Source organism: Gymnoscopelus braueri (genome assembly GCF_963280865.1).
Source record: "Gymnoscopelus braueri genome assembly, chromosome: 4".
Classification (NCBI taxonomy): Eukaryota; Metazoa; Chordata; class Actinopteri; order Myctophiformes; family Myctophidae; genus Gymnoscopelus; species Gymnoscopelus braueri.
In genome coordinates, this window is record NC_137605.1 from 50,350,662 (window position 1) to 50,367,971 (window position 17,310).

Consider the following 17,310-nt stretch of genomic DNA (forward strand, 5'->3'; position numbering starts at 1 on the left):
CAGCTGCTAAAGATACACGACGACGGCATAAAGAACGAAAAATAAAATCGCTATGACCTGCGCAAAGACAACCTCGTACGAAAGCAGTGAAATGAAGTGTGAGGGGGAACTGCGTCACAAACGGAACTTATAGCACCACGGTGATGAGGCCACGTATACATCCGCCTGAGAAAGTAGATCCATTCCAGGATGAAGTGGTGGAAAATAACTGAGTACATGTATTCAAGTACTGTACTTATAAGTACACATTTGAGGATTTTTTTTACTTAACTGGATTATTTTCAATTTTATATGCTTTTACTTCTACTCCACTACTACATCAAATATTGTACTTTTTACTCCACTACAATTATTTGAAAAAATGTAGTTAGGGACCAGTCGAAATTTACATAAGGGGGGGCATGGAGGAAAATAGGGGAGGGTCATGCCTTTCTAATTTTGGTCCAAGGGATGGTCAGCTAATTTTACTTTGAATCCAAGGGAGGGTCATGCAATTTTGAATTGATAAAATAGTCCGTTTTTTATATACCTTTTTAGTACAGCAGAACAGTGGTCAATGACTCCTCTCCATTTCAAAGGATACAAAGAATTCAAATCAAGTAACACCTTGTCTATTTAGAATCAATGACGGTCGTTAACAAGCCATCAACGCACAGCGAGTGTGAACGACCCAGTCAAATCTATTCAGCGTCTTAACGATGGTGGTTGAACAATTAAGCAAAACTTCAACAGGCGTTATTGGAGAGATGCATTATAAATAGGCCTACTATAACTGGATATTCATAATAATTTGAAGTAATTCTGTGCATGTGATTAATGTGGATCTATATGGAGTGGACAGTTGTGTATAGATGCCTAGCTCCACAAGTAAAACCAGAAGCATCAGGCCATAATTGATAGCCTAATTTGTTTTATGTAGGCAACAGTGTAGTTGTAGTCACTGTAGTTGATACTTAAAAGGGCAGAGTGACAAAAGTTTTAAACTACTGGTTACCAAATATTCAACTTTCTTCAATCTGACCAGGATTCAATGGGTTTCCCACATGTAAGATGAGAACACTATCCATTCTGCTACCACTACTACAGATACACTGTGCATTTAGCAAGACTGACTACACTACAGCAATGTTCTAATCAATGTGGAAAGCAAAACATTGGACATATCAGTTTTAAATGTCATGTTGTATTTGATGGGGAGGGTTAGGGGTGTCAAGAATTTCACAATACGATACATGATGTTGGGCATGATATCGATATGATATATTATTAATGTTCTTTTCTCATGTATCATCAACATTGGCCATCATCTTATAAATAACGTTATAAAGCAAGTTAGAAACAATTTCAAAGTGCTTTGTACACACAAATAAATACATTTGTGCAAGCTTAATGGAGAAGTGAAGTTCTCACTAACTATAAACCCATTGTTTCAGAGGACAGATAGACACTAATATAACAAATATAATATAATATAAGACTGCATAACTATAAATTCCACAAACCTCATATTTTTGTCATCTGGACTTTACCAACCAAGTGCAGCCTAGTTATTTCCAACAGCTAAAAAAAATCTATAATACCAGATACAGTATAATACAATCTTAGATTAGATGTAGGCCTATTTGAGAGTGCAGATGCATGTCACATTAACGAGCGTCAACGAGCATCAGCTGACACACACCTCCCCTCTGCAGTGCTTTAAACTGAAAGTGACTGACTGGAGTCTGTTTCATTTCTCTCCAAAATACCTTGAATATGATGGAGGACATGATTAATAATTACTATGATTATGATAAGCTTTACATTTCATATCATACAGTAAAAACTCCTAACTTTCACCGGCAAAAAAAAAAGAAAGTGTTTTTTTTGTATTAAAAAAACAATAAAACAAATATTACGATACAGTATGACATCATGACAATACCTATCATCACATTTTAATACCACGATAGGCTATATCGTGACACAATATATCGTGACACTTCTAGGTGGGGAGGGTTACTCTTTTTTTTGTAATCACTTGGGGAGGGTCATTGATTTTTTTTTTTTGTCAAAGGGAGGGTCATGGCATTTTAGATCAGGGCACATACATTTCCTCCATGCCCCCCCTTATGTAAATTTCGACTGGTCCCTTACTAGTTAGTTTGTAGATTTTTATTATTATTACAAAACATACATTAACCATACTTTATCCCTATATATACTTCGGCTATTTGAAAATAGCATATTTACAAGCTCACAACGTGTTGCATCGTGAAGCGTTGTGAGCTTGTAGATCTGCTATTTACAAAAGATTTATATACATTTTGAAATAGGACATTCTGCACAATGATAGCCATGGTTCACATGACGCACGTCTGTCACAAGCGTCATGGCACAACTTGTTCCTAGTTTTTGAAATTTCTCCATTTACAACCCGTACATGTACATAAGCGTTCAGATAAAGTGCTTGCCCTATGGCCACGGATGTAACAAAATAAAACGCCCGGGTCTAAGTACGCGTATCTTCCGTATTATTCAATAAAAAGCATTTTAAATCCGATCGGTGGCCATTTTCTCAAATTTCCTTCATATGCTTTCAACTAAGCGATCCTATCGGTTGGAAGGTGTATTGCACTCTGATACATTATAACTCTATGAGAAAATGGCCGATGATCGGATTAAAATGTTTTTTATTAAACAATACGAAGATACGGGTACTTAGACCCAAGGGTTTTAACTGTCACATCCATGGCCGTGGGTTCAGCACTTTATATTTGAAATCTGAACGTTTATGTAGATGTACGGGTTGTAAATGGAGAAATTTCCAAAACCAGGAAAAAGTTGCGCCATTACTGTCATGATATGACAGTCATGTTTCAGGGCTAGCATAATGAGTACTTTTATGTTTTGGTACTTTAAGTACATTTAGATGCCAATACTTTTGTACTTTTACTCAAGTTCATTTTTTTACTTGCAACAGAGTATTTCTATATTGCAGTGTTGATATTTTTGCTTAAGTAAAACATTTACTTTTTACACCACTGTCCATTCCAGAATGTTCTTTTCCTTCTCGATTTCCAGCGGACTAAGATGCCCTACGTTGGCATATTTGCTGCCTCCCACTGTTGGTGACAGGGTACTGCCAGGGTACTGCCCATTGTTGATGCGGCATATAACTCAAAATGCGTCATTTACAGAGTTGGTAAAAGTACTCACATTCTTTACTTAAGTAAAAGTATCAATACTGCAATGTCACTCTCTGCTATAACTAGTCAACGTCCGGAGTTCAATATTTACTTGAGTAAAAGTACAAAAGTATTGGTATCAAATGTACTCAAAGTACTAAAAGTAAAAGTACTCATTGTGCAGAATGTCCCATTTCACAAGTTCAAAATGCATAAAACATCTTTTGAAAATAGCAGATCTACAAGCTCACAACGCGTCGCATCGTGTCGCGTTGTGAGCTTGTAGATCTGCTATTTTCAAATACCTCAAAATTGTGCTTGAGTACATGTACTTAGTTACTTTAAACCACTAGTCATTCATACCAAAACGGTGGTGAGGCCAAAGTATACATGCGCCAAGAAAAAGAAGACCCAACATCGAGAATCTTCCTTTTCTTCTGTGTTTCCGGCAGACTTGTAGATGCCCGTTGGCATAATCCTGCCTCCTACAGTTGGTGTTAAGTACTGCCTATTGTTCAGTGGTGGAAAAGTACCCACAATTGTTTACTTAAGTAAAAGTATCAATACTACAATGTAGAAATACTCTGTCACAAGTCAAAGTCCAGAATTCAAAATTTACTTGAGTCAAAGTATAAAAGTATTGGCATCAAAATGCACTTAAAGTACCAAAAGTAGAAAGTACTGATGTGGGTATGTTTTGTAAAAAAAATATAAAAATCTACAAAGTAACTAGTAAGTAATTAAAGTTTTCAAATAATTGTAGTGGAGCAAAAGTATAATATTTGCCTCAGAGATGTAGTGGGGTAGAAGTAAAAGTACAGACAATTGGAAATACTCCAGTAAAGTAAAAAATACCTCAAAATTGTACTTAAGTACAGTACTTGAGTAAGTACTTAGTTATACTTTCCACCACTGCTATTGTTTAGTAGGACTACTGGGTAACGCAAACGCATAGACTGTAAAATGGGTAAAAGAGACCAGATGTAGTCATCAATAATCAGTAATCAGTAATAGTAATCAGTCACACATCTCTGTAGACAAAAGCAGTGTTTCAGCTGAGAACTTAAGTGTTGTGGGAGTTTCTGTATCCTACTGTAGGCTAATTTAGTCTCTCTTTCACTATTGATTGATTGAATCTTTTATTGATTGTTCACAGCACAGTCAAAAGTTATGCTAAAAGGATAACACAAAAAGCCCTGGTACATTGTGGTCATTGTGCTCAATTCATCAGCAAGACATAGGCTACAATACATACATTACAGAACGGTAAAATCTCCAATAGCAGAAACATATTTACAGAGATTGTAGGGGAGGGGGCAAGTTAGTGGGGGTAGGAATCTAAGACCAGTTGTAATTTGAGCCTGCTAAACCAGTATGTCTCTTCTTTTAACCCTAAACCTATACCCTCCAGTCCCCGTTCAAATTCTGAGGGCCTTTTGTCCTAGGAAGCTGCATTTACATTTACATTGTTGCCAAAGCAAAGTGTGAAATGCAATTAAAGCATGTACTGTAACCCAGGGAGGGGGTTGGGGTTCCAGTGAGTCCCCAGCAACTAAATAATGTATTGATAGGAACCAAATGGATCCTTAAGGTTCTGTAACAAACGGACCCCATTTGGTTCCATTTGTACTGTACACTATATGAGCGTTAATTCCACAATGCTCAGTTCTTTTGTGAACTAGCTTCTTTTTCACAGTGACTGCGCAATTACAATGTGACACACAGGCAGCTGTGTTTACACATTTTATTCCTATTAATTGTACATACATTTCATACAGTTTTGATTGTTTTATTTAACACTCGCTTTGGCCATGTATACTATGTTGATCATGCCAATTAATGCCCTTTGAACAGAACAGGATAGGATAGAATAAAGAGAGACCCCCACACCAGACGACCCCCACACTGGATTTTGTGTTGGGTGTGTACTGTGTGTTAAATTCCTCAGATGGGGGATGTGTAGTGTAGCACCCCAGGGTGTCAAACTTTGAGCTAATGTATGTAAAGTATTGTCTTGTCGTGTCTGTCTGCATGGATGTATCTTGTTGTATTGTTTGTGTATTGTATGCCCTGTTCATTTGTGCTCGAAAGTGAGACGATGCATCGCAAGGGGGTTATCCTTCTAATAAAGGTACTATACAGTGTGAGTGAATCAATTCCATTCAAATCAATTCAAAGGGGCTTTAGGCTATTGGCATGATAAGAAAACTGGAGAGCTCGCTAACGTTCTGGACCAGAGCTAGATGAAACATACGTTTACAATGCCAAAGAACACATGAATTTTTTTTATTTACGTTTGTTTTTTACAATCTATGGAATAAAAACCAAAACAAGAGAATCACTGAGAAACTGCAAATCATAGTCTGTGTGTTGGTCATGTGACTGACTGGTGGTGGTCACGTGATAGACTGACGGTGGTCACGTGACTGGGCCACGCTTGCCAGTCCACCCGTCAGTCCCATTGGTCTGTCGGCCCTCTGACGCAACATGTTTCTGAGCCAATCAGCTTGCGTTTCTTGCCCGGCCGTTGTCGCGGGAACAGCCAAGCCACACAGAGTAGTGTTGCCATGTCCGCTTATTATCTGCGACTTTGCGCTTGTTTTTCTGTGAAGTTGCTTGTATTGTATATATAATATTTATTTTTGAAAATAACTGGGACATCCTTTCCAGATTTTTGTTTTTTAAAAACTGTCAAAAATATTTTCTCATGTGGTTCTCATGTGGCCTAATAAGTCGCTTCTTTCGGGCTAGTTTTCATAGACCTGGTTGCTTCTTTCTCTCGCAAAATCTGGCAACACTGACACACAGACCACCACTCACTACTGCACAATAACAACAAACAAACTGCTACAGTCTGCTAGAGCCTTAACAATCAAAAAGCTGGACAGTGGACAGTTTATGTGAGTTATGTGTTTTATCAACATATGTGTGTCTTAGTGGTTCACTGATGAACAGCATAGAGTCTGAGGTTGTATGTTTGTTTGTTAGCTTCTGTTGCTAAGTGGTCATGGTGGGCTGCAGTAGATTAGCTGTAGCTAAGCCACTTTGCTTGAGAACACTGGTGGAGGGAATAAAACACCCTTTTACTTCAGTAAAAGTATCAATACTGCAACGTAGAAATACTCTGTTACAAGTAAAAGTCCGGAATTCAAAAATGGACTTAAAGTTAAAGTACAAAAGTATCAAAATGTACTTAAAGGTAGGGTAAGTGATATTTTTGGGTTAAAACAAAAAGTATTTTGTTAAAAGGTTAAAATACTATATTCTGATAGTAATCATTGCTATAGAGTGTTTTTTCAGTAACAGATGTCTCCTTGTCTCTCCAGCTCTTTAATAAACAGAAAATACATTTTTCGGTAGGTGTCAAAATCTCAGCCAATCAGGAGAAAGTACCAATTTTTAAGCTTAATTTGTATAGTGTTCCAGTTCCAATTTTGGCTGCTCATTTCTTAGTGTCATCACTTCCAATTCCACTTGTTTAACCTGTATCCTGATTGAGTTCTCTGTCCTGGTTGGATAAAATTGGAAAAGAAACTGAAACTGAAACGAAAATGCATTTTCTGTTTAATAAAGAGGTGGAGAGACAAGGAGACTCCTAATACTGAACAAACACTCTATAGCAATGAGTACTATCAGAATATAGAGCTATTTAACACTTATTTTAACCAAAGCAAATCACTTACCCTACCTTTAAACTACCAATAGTAAAAGTACTCATTATGCAGAAATGAGCTTGTAGATCTGCTATTTTCAAATGGCCAAAATGTAGGACTGAAGTGGTTAATGTATGTTTTGTAATAATAATCTAAATCTACAAAGTAACTAGTAACTAAAGTTTAAAATTAATTGTAGTGGAGTAAAAACTACAATATTTGCCTTGTTGAAGTAAAACAAGTAGTACAAATTGGAAATACTCCAGTAAAGTACAGTTAAGTACTTGAGTAAATGTACTTATAGTTATTTTACACCACTGAAACAGACGACTGTTGGCTGTCGACAGCATAGTTGTCAGTCACTCTCTCGGCAACAACATACAATTCAAGTAAACTTTACAACCCTATGGGTCAGTGGTTCTCAGACGTTTCAGGCCGCGACCCCCCAGAATTATCATATTTGAACTGGAGACCCCCCCCCCCTCTCAAATAATAGAATAATCATATTTGAACTGGGCACCCCCATAATCATATTTGAACTGGGCCCCCCCAGATTTGAACCCGGTTTCCTGTTAAAGTTACCATTGAGCTAATAGAGCCTGCCTGCTTGCTCAGGGGATAATTTGAATCTTGATCATCAGGTCAAAATTGGTGTCAGATCCTGTGTCTAGGTGAGACATGACCTTTGACACGATCTAAATGTTTCAATAGACGAGCAGGGAGACAAAATACAACCACCTCAAGTGTATAAGTTATATTATGTTAACATATTCTACCATACAGATTGGACAAATTTTAATTTTATTCAAAATGACATTAAATCCTCTGAACAAGCTGTGGCTGGATTATGCGAATGACTAAATTGAAACTATTTTGTACTTCTACAAAATAGTTTGGGGGCCAAAATAGTTTGGGGACCCCTGACCCACAGTTTGAGAACCACTGCTATCACTAATAGTTTCATCTTAATGAGTTTCCTCTGTGGTTGATCTATTTAGAGACAGTGATGTATCTGGTGTTAATCAGCCAGGCAGGGTAATCAAAAACCAGCTTGTGTTCTTCTTATTTACAATAACGGGGTTGTTGGTGGGTAAAAGATATTTCCTGTATCATCAATACTGTTATGGCTACAGATGCCTCTCAATAGAAGAGCAGGGAGACAAAATACAGCCACCCCAATTGCATAAGTTATATTGGATTGTATTAACAACATACTCTTCCATACAGATTGGACAAAGTTATTAATTGAAAAAAAGTGGCATTGTGAAGCTTTAACTACAGTAAATCCACTGGACAAGCTGTAGCTGTATCATATGAGTGACTAAATTGATTGGGTCTGTATTCTGTAATGAGTTCTATTGTGATTCAACAGGAACATCCCATAGGAAGTAGATGAGACACTCGTGATCACCATGTCTCATCGACGCACCAAAGAGGAGCTTGATGAGCAGTTTGAGCAGTTCTTGAAGGAGGTGAGATGGGTTTCTTGACATAGGTTTCATCACACTGAGTTTCTGTTCTCACATAGTAGTGATACCTGGGAGGATCACAGATAAGTGTGGCAAACATGACCCCGGAAACCTCTGTATTCATGTTGATTGCATTGAAAGGTCTCTGTGTGTAAAATGCATATACAATACTTGGTATGATAATGTAACTAATCTGGAATGCTGCTATATATAGCTTTTACAGCACTGTTTGTTCACAAATTCATACACCAAGAACTAACCGAGAGCCTTGTACAGTATGCAGTATGTATATGTGTGTATATATATATATATATATATATATATATGTGTGTGTGTGTGTATATGTATATATATGTGTCGCATAAAAGTAGCAAAAAGTAGCAAAAAAATCCGATCTACAAGCTCACTGTACTGTACATAGTTTTGTTTGTGTTTTCAAACCGTTTATATGATGTTTTGCATATAAGTGACTAAGTATATTTGTCTGTCATTAACTCTTTAACTGCCAGAGTAATAGTGTTACGCTACTGCCAGTGAAAACGAGCAATTTTACCAACCTTTGAAAAATCATGGAATATTTTCTGTGAATGCTATCTGCACGGTGATCCCCTCATTACACACACAGGGGTCTCGTAGAATGGGGGAAAAATAATTATTTACGAAGGACCCCAATGGAAACAAGCCATAGGCTTTCTTGGGTTTAAAATGCTCTTAACAGACCTTGTATTCAATCAATCAATCAATCAATCACAACTTATAGCATCGCAACACGTTGTGAGCTTGTAGACACAGGTTTTTTTCTCTATTTTTGAGAGATTTATAAATATTTAACCAATGAAAAGAATTAACTACATTGGATCCATTTGAACACATGTTATTTTTTCCATTTCCTGAAAAGTAATCTTTTGGGACAAGGTTTCCATCTGACAGCGACGATATCATACAGTACATATCTTTGACTGACGTTATGCTATCAGTCAGTTTCAGATGATTCTGTGGATCTGGGTGCCATTCCTAAGAGGCCCAGTGTCCTGGAAAGCCTTGGGAAAACCTATCAGAAGCCAGCCAAGAAGCCAGCTGCCAGCGTTTCACCATGGTGGCAACATGATGATGACAGTGACCAAGGACAAGCCAGAGGTACGAATCAGAGCCCGACCCATGCCAGATTTTTGGTTCCGATCCAGATTGTGGAGAGGGCCCTTTGCCCATTTGAGAACAAATGTTATATAATGCGTGACTGACTTTTAGCACAGAGAATCAAATTAGATAATGGCTGGACTGGTTCGTTGGAAGTTCTATGGCCCGAGGAGGTTGGAGTGGTCAGATGGATTATGTTGTGATACGATTAACTGGTGCCAGGACAGTGCTTTAGTTAAAAATAAAACTTAGATACTTGTTATCAGGAATATTTAGTAGCCAGTTCCAACCAAGTCAGACTGTCAATCAGTCCCCATCAGTCCCAAACAGTCATAGCTCATAACAATAGTATTACATCTGTTGTTTTCCTGAATCTGCTGTGGATATGAAAGTTTATTTTTCGATTCTAGAACTTTGTCTTGAGGTTTGGATTACAGGAGGTCTCATTCCATTTTCTGATATTAATGCACTGAGTCTGTGTAGCCAGCAGAGGGTACTGTAAGGTCTCTCAAACTTCACGATATTCATACCAGGGCAGGCTGCTTTTAATGATCTTTACTGCTACTACCTTTACATTTCTGTCTATCTACTTCTTTTTTTTGTTTTACACTTCTTTTCTCCATCTTTCCCCAGCACGCAAACGCAGATTTATTAAAGTCAAAAAGTCACAGGCTGAGAACACTGAGGAGGATGAGAGCAAGCCAAGAAAAAGCACACCTACACAGGGTATCAGCACCAATGTGTGCTCCATTAGAACTTTAGTGCTAACCTTTTAAAAAACAGCCCAAACTAGGTTTAAGTAGCTAAGTGGTCCAATTAAACCCCTGTGGTGTGCTTTATTTCTCTGAACGTGTGTTCACACAGGAGGCAAAGACCCCCCCCCCCCATTACATACAAAGTCAATACAAAGACACAAAATGTCACAACACTGCATCTTTTTAGATACAGTGAATATTAATAGATTTGTTTGACACCAATAATGAAACTGCCTGCACCTCAACAGAGACGTATAGACATGCGCCCCCCAGCTTGGATGGATAGACGGCCTGTAGTAGTTAATGTCCAACTGTCACCTATTCGGGACGACTGAGGTCGGGCTCGGGAGTAAATAAAAAGCAGTTTATTGAGTCAAAGACTAGACCAACTCGGGGTCTTGTTTTGTTTGTAGGCACATTAAAGCAGACAGTAAATGTGCACAGGGACTCTGGTGTTAATTTACCAGTGTCAATTTAACTCTGGAAGTGTACAACTGTAACCCAAGTATTAGTATTCAGAACCGTTTCCAAGTGTTTGACAGCATTTGCGTCATTTGTGCGAACAGGCAAACAAAGTAAATTAACACATTTGCCTCAGCGACTAAAATCACGTGAATGAAGCAAGCAAACGTGGGAAAATATCTTCGCCCTCCTGTGTGAACGCACCTTGAGAAACCAGATTGTCTGTCTTTCAACTCCCACCGTAGCCAGCCTCTTCTATTAACCCATTAAGACTGGGAACACATCTGTGTAACTACTTTAACCATTATTTAATACTTTGGCTATTTTTGAAAAATCGGGAAAATGTGTGCAAATCTTTGAATATATATATATATTTTTTTCAAAGCGAACTTTTTTTACTCAAATCTTTGCCTCTGGGGGGTCCCTGGAACAACATATTTTGAGATGGGGGTCCGCTGCCAAATACATATAATTTGCGGGTCCTTGACATGAAACAGTTTGAGAACCACTGCAACAATAGCAACATACTGTAAGTTTAAAAAAAAAACTGGATTTAGAAGACATTTGTAGAATCCCCCAGAGGCAAAGATTGGAGTTACAAATGTTCGCTTTGAAAAATATATATATTCAAAAATTTGCAAAAATGTTCATGATTTTTCAAAAATAGCAGATCTCGCGCTATGAGCTTCATAGCGCGGCACTCGGTGCCGCGCTATGAGCTTGTATATCTGCTATTTTTGAATAGCCAAAAGTATAAGATAATGGTTAAAGTGGTTAACTTTAATGAAAATGAAAATGCGTTCCCCGGTCTTAATGGGTTAAAATGTATCCTCTCACTAATGAACGGCCTTTTCTATTAATTGTTTCCTCTCACTCATGAACTGCTCTCTCTTATCAACGTCTTCCTTCTGTCCCTTCACGCTGCCTGCCGCTTCCATGGTTTTTCTATCAGCCGTCAGTGGGGAGCTCCCTCACAAGCCTGTCCCCACGCCTCGTAGCAAAGCTCCGGAGAGGCTTGTTCAATCGGACAAGACCCGCAAATGCAATCTAAAAGAGGCTTCTCAAACAGCTGATGACCCCCTAAGTCCCCACAGTGGGTCAGGGGGCAGGAGGACCCCTGATGAGGACTCTTATGGCATGCCATCGGCCAGCAGCGACACTGGTTCCCAGCAGTACAGCAGTGGAGACGGTAACTCGAATTTTAGCCCGGAGAGGACACCAAAATACCCCGGTCATCAAGTGCCTTCTAGTCAGTGGTGTAAAGTAACTAAGTACATTTCCTCATGTACTGTACTTAAGCACATGTTTTAGGTACTTTTACTTTACTGGAGTATTTCCAAAATTTCAGTACTTTTACTTTTACTCCCTACATCTCAGAGGCAAATATTGTAATTTTACTCTACTACAATTATTTGAGAACTTAGTTACTAGTACTAGACTTTGATTATCATTACAAAACATACATTAACCACTTCAGCCCATTTGAAAATAGCCGATCTACAAGCTCACAATGTGTTGCGATGCGACGCATTCTGAACTTGTAGATCTGCTATTTTCAAAAGAGTTTTTATACATTTGAAAACTTGTGAAATGGGACATTCTGCATAATGAGTACTTTGTACTTTTGGTACTTTAAGTACATTTTGATACCAATACTTTTGTACTTTTACTCAAGTAAATTTAGAATTCTGGACTTTTACTTGTAACAGAGTATTTCTACATTGCCGTATTGATACTTTTACTTAAGTATAATACTTTAGTACTTTTTCCACCACTGCCTCTAGTGCTGTACAGTTATAAGCGGCTTTTACTTTGACCCTTTAGCTTTGTCTTTGTTGAACATGTATTTCCTCGACATTTTGATGTATACTTTTATTATTTGGACTAATCGTTCGGAAAATTCTGTAGAAGTCTCCGTTTCATGTGAACTTGGAGAAGCGTACTCTATTGACTTTCTGTCCCTCTCTGACTGTTGTTATGGCTACCAGTGGCGGGCTATTGCCAGGCAACTCTTTTTTTTAAAATTATAATTCTTCTATAATCTTCTATAATTCTACCTCAGAATATGTGTATTTTATGCTTTGAACATTCTGAAACTGACCAAGGCCTTTTGCACTGCTTCCTTTTCACAAAGTATACAAATCTGTAAAGGGAAAAACGTTTATTTTATCTGTTGCTTTTTCTCCCCTGAAAGATAATTACTTGGCAAACAAGGTTTGTTTGTCAGGACATGGCACGTAATTCTGCACTGTTGGGGGAATTTAAGATGAAAACATATTAATTTCCCTTGTGTTTTCTTGGTCTGTGCCTATAATAACCTTCAAAGTAGCCCTCGCTGTGCCAGAGATGAGACATTACTGGAATTACACTGGTCCTCATTTCTGTGGTGTTGGCACTCAGTTCTTTATAACACTGATAGGTTCATTGTTCAGACCTCCTTTGAGGTCCTCCCGTTTGAAGTAATTGTTTCTTTCCCTTCCCCCAGCTACATTTACCAGACTGCACCTCCAAGTAGGGTTGCAACTATCAATTATTAACTGATTCCATCAATTACTTTTTTTTAATTGATCGAATAATCGACAAAGCATGTTTTAAACAGAAAAACAAAAATTGTTCAAATTGATTATTTGTTATAACTGAGTAACTGTTCCCCCTAAAAAAAACTGATAAACTGTTGCAGCCCTACCTCCACGCATAAATCTACATTATTTGTTTAATCTAAAAAAAATAATACTCTTATTTGTCCAGGGCTGCTGGGATCCGGTTCCGGTAAGTCGTTCCTGAAGTCTCTGAGAAAGTCCCAGTCGATCCAAGAGGAGGCAGAGGAGCAGCGTCCAGGAGACCAGGCCTTCAGACAGGAAGAAGGGACGGACTCGGCCCTCATCTGCAGGGACAGTCTAGAGGCTGAGGGTAAAGTCTGAGTTATACTTATTCGTGCGCCATGGTCATGCACCAAAAATAGCCGATCTAAATTACATGCGCACAAGGCTTGTATTTGAGGGCTTGTGTTTTCGGTGCGTGACAATGGCGCTCAAATATGTTTTAACCCTTTAAGACCTGGAACGCATCTGTGTCACGTTTTCATTTGAGCTAAAAAGCATTATTTTACACTTTGGCTATTCAAAAATAGCACACGAGCTTGTAGATCTGCTATTTTTGAAAAATCGTGAAAATGTGTGCAAATCTTTGAATATATATTGTTTAAAGCGAACATTTTTAACTCCATTCTTTGCTTCTGGGGGTCCCTGGAACAAAACATTTTGAGATGGGGGTCGGCGGCCAAATACATATCATTTTGGGGGTCCTTGACATGAAAAAGTTGGAGCTCCACTGATATAGAAACATAGGTTTTTTTCAGAATACTGTTAGGATTTTAGAAGACATTTGTAGAATCGGCTTCAGATCTTAATGGGTTAACTTGGGTATTAGCAACATGTACAGCAAAGGAAGCTAAATTATTTATTTGTATGCATGCTACTGTGGCTGGTACATCTCATTTTGCATCTGTCACTTTCAACACTTTTCCAGCCAACTTTTTATAAAGGGAATCCCCAGGTGATGGTCCATTGTCAGCCTTTTGATTGGTCCCTGTGACTCCCTGACCAACCAACCAGCAAGCTCCTTCCGCATGTACAGTACTAAATACACTTGTTTCTTTGTTTCTCCCCTTTGTGTGTGAAGAGTCAGCGATGGCATCTGGTCCAGTTGTGGTCACGGCGAGCGTTTGCATGGACACCCTGGAAGAAGAAGAGGAGAAGGCCAGGTTCTTTGCGCAGCTAGAAGCGGAGGCGACCTCCAGCATCGATTACTCCAAGTTAAACAGAGAGCTGGACTCTATGGGCACCAAGACCGGCCTCACACTCAGGTACGGCCCCGGCCCCAGGCGCATGCCCCACGGAGGTTCCACTGTACTACGTTATGCAAAGCCTGGTCTTTGCTCATGTTACTTAACCCATTATACCCATTTAGACCTGAGGCTGATTTTAAAAACGGCTTCTAAAGTTTTTTTTTAATTATAAAATAAAAATCCTGTTGCTATGTACATAGCAACATTTAAAATGACACAGATGCTTTCCCGGTTTTAAAGGTATAACAACGTATAAGCCTGGAATCCATCTGTGTCATTTTAGATTTTAGATATAAAGCATCATACTGTTTTCAGAACAGAACAGTGGTTCTCAAAAAATAGCAGATATACAAGCTCACAGCGTGTCGCAAGCGCTACGAGCTTGAACATCTGGTATTTTTGAAAAGTTTTGAAAAATATTGAAACTGTTTGGGAACATTTTTAATTTTAGTCTATATACATACGTATATCACTCACTCACTCACTCACTCAATTTTGGGGTCCTTGACACGAATGGGTTAAAAGAAGACGGATGTACTTTTTTCCCCAGGAAAGTTGAGCAGGCTGAAGAAGATAAAAGAGAGGACAGATTCATGGAGACTGACAGAAGCTGTCCAGGTATGCGGGATGAAACCCGGGGATGAAAACCAATGACAGACAGGTCTGTCATTGTTTCTGTCTCTGGCTTGCCCACTTACCTTAACTCCCCGCCTCCCATCTTCCTTCCTCTGTGCATGTTCATGTATCTTCATCCATCTTCACTCAGAGCTCATTAGGGTAACTGTCTCCCCTTATTGACACCTGCAGCCTCCCCACACTACAGCGAGGACTTTGAAGATGAAGTGAGCGGGAAGGAGACGCCGGAGGAGGTAAAGTCAAGATCAGAGCAGCGAAGGTGAACGGTTTGTCCCCTCTGACTGTTAATGGTGTTGGGTACTTGAAAACGGAACTGTGAGACAGTTGTTAAGTTGATGTGCTGTTACACTTCAGCCTTTTTCTAATCTTTGGATTTGGTTTTCAATTGAAATTAAATTAATTGCAATGTGTGTGACAGACCATGGTAAGTAACCAGGTGACTCAGTTTGTCTCCTCTCTTATTTTCAGAAACCTGAAAGGTCTCCCCTCCCTGCCAAAGGTAAAACATAATAATAACAGACATTGTAATTATGTCTGGATCATTGACCTTATTCACATGGTGGCCATTTTGCTTTGACATTCTATAACCCCCAACCAAGTATTAAGTAAGTACATCAATGGCTGCTGTGTGAATATGGCCAATAGTGGGTGGGTTCAACACATGATCATCTCCCAATACGACTATACAGTATATATTGAAATTGAACCAGGACAGTAGTGGTTGGTTATTCTGACTGTAGTTTGTGTCTCAGTTTCTCTGGACAGTTTGCTGGACTCCACCAGTAGAGGCCCTACGCCTGCAGAAGACAAGAGGGAGCCAGTGGACATAGAGGCTGTTTTACCAGGTACGGCAAACTTAGGCCTAGACTAGTGCAGAGGTTCTTTTACTTTTGTGTACATGGTGAAATAACAGATCAAAGTGCCTTATTTTTATTTAGTTATGATTTATATTATGATGATGCACTCAATGCAGGGCTGGGCGATATGGACAGAATCAATTATCACAATATTTCTGACCAGATACCTCGATGCCATTCTACAGGCTCACACACATCTCGATGCGACACCTTGTGAGCCTGTAGATCGTCTTATGTTTTTTACATTTCTGAACATTTTTGAAAGTATAAAATAGGGCATAAGTTATTAAAATCAGGTACCAAAAATCCCACTATCTATTCTCATATCATAATATTGATATAATGTGTACGTTGCAGCCCTGAGTTGGTGCTACTGCTAATTAGTTAACCCATTAAAACCCGTAAAGCATCTGTGTCATTTTAGACTTGACATGAAATAGTTTGAGAACCACAGCAACATAGGTTTTTCAGAGAACTGTTAGGATTTAGAAGACGTTTTTAGAATCGGCCTCAGATCTTAATGGGTTAATCGGGTCTCCTTTTCCCAGCGGGCCAGTCCTATGGGCAGAGTGGAGGCAGTGAGATGGAGGCCCTCCACGAGGCCTACAGGAACATCAGCCATTCTGCAGAGAACTCTGAGGACCACCACGGTGAACACCGCCCGTCGTCCCCAGAGAGGAGTGGCGGGAGGAGCAGCAGCAGGCCCTCTCCCCCCACCTCCCCTCCTGAGCGCGCCTCCAGAGGAACACTCCAACACGCTTCTACCACAGAGTCAGGTAGGTCGAGGGGTTCCCAAACTGGGTGTCCCCAAATTATGTTGGGGGGTCCCCAGATGATTACGGTAACTTAATGTGCATCATTGTTTTCTCACTCAACAGTAAACAAACCAACACACAGTATAAGTGTATACAGTAGTGATGAGCGAGCCAACCCGTAACCCGCGGGTCAACCCGCGGCGCGGTTGGTCGAGTCAGGATTTCAGAGGCAATTATGCGGGCTGCGGGTGAGATGGTCAGCCGCTCGCACACGAAAAAATTAATAAAATAAAACTATTTTGAACAACATGCTTGTTTATTTAGCCCATGACAATGTTGTGCTACTGTAGACATTTAAAGCGACTTTGGGTACTTAAAAGAGCGCTGTATAATATATATATATATTCCCACCGCGGGTCGCGGGGCGGGTTGAGCCATAGATTTATATATGGGTTCGCGGGGCGGGTTGGGTTCCGTGGCGGGTTGGGGCGGGGCGGGTCATGAAAAAACCCGACCCGCACATCACTATTATACAGGGTATCTGCACATTTCTAAAGTTACCATTTAATTGT

At 39.4% G+C, this 17,310-nt stretch overlaps 1 protein-coding gene across 1 annotated transcript in view; it reads left to right on the forward strand.

Annotated features, from left to right (window-relative positions):
• The first annotated feature begins 5,978 nt into the window (after window positions 1-5,978).
• Window positions 5,979-17,310, forward strand: part of cep162 (centrosomal protein 162) — a 54,097-nt gene continuing 42,765 nt past the window's right edge. Inside the window, exons 1-10 of the mRNA XM_080426025.1 lie at window positions 5,979-6,067; window positions 8,193-8,292; window positions 9,267-9,426; window positions 13,392-13,553; window positions 14,325-14,508; window positions 15,041-15,108; window positions 15,298-15,359; window positions 15,595-15,625; window positions 15,879-15,971; window positions 16,532-16,759. Coding sequence (XP_080282151.1) covers window positions 8,233-8,292; window positions 9,267-9,426; window positions 13,392-13,553; window positions 14,325-14,508; window positions 15,041-15,108; window positions 15,298-15,359; window positions 15,595-15,625; window positions 15,879-15,971; window positions 16,532-16,759 — 1,048 coding nt within the window. The 5' untranslated portion in view covers window positions 5,979-6,067; window positions 8,193-8,232. The remainder of the gene's footprint in view (window positions 6,068-8,192; window positions 8,293-9,266; window positions 9,427-13,391; window positions 13,554-14,324; window positions 14,509-15,040; window positions 15,109-15,297; window positions 15,360-15,594; window positions 15,626-15,878; window positions 15,972-16,531; window positions 16,760-17,310) is intronic.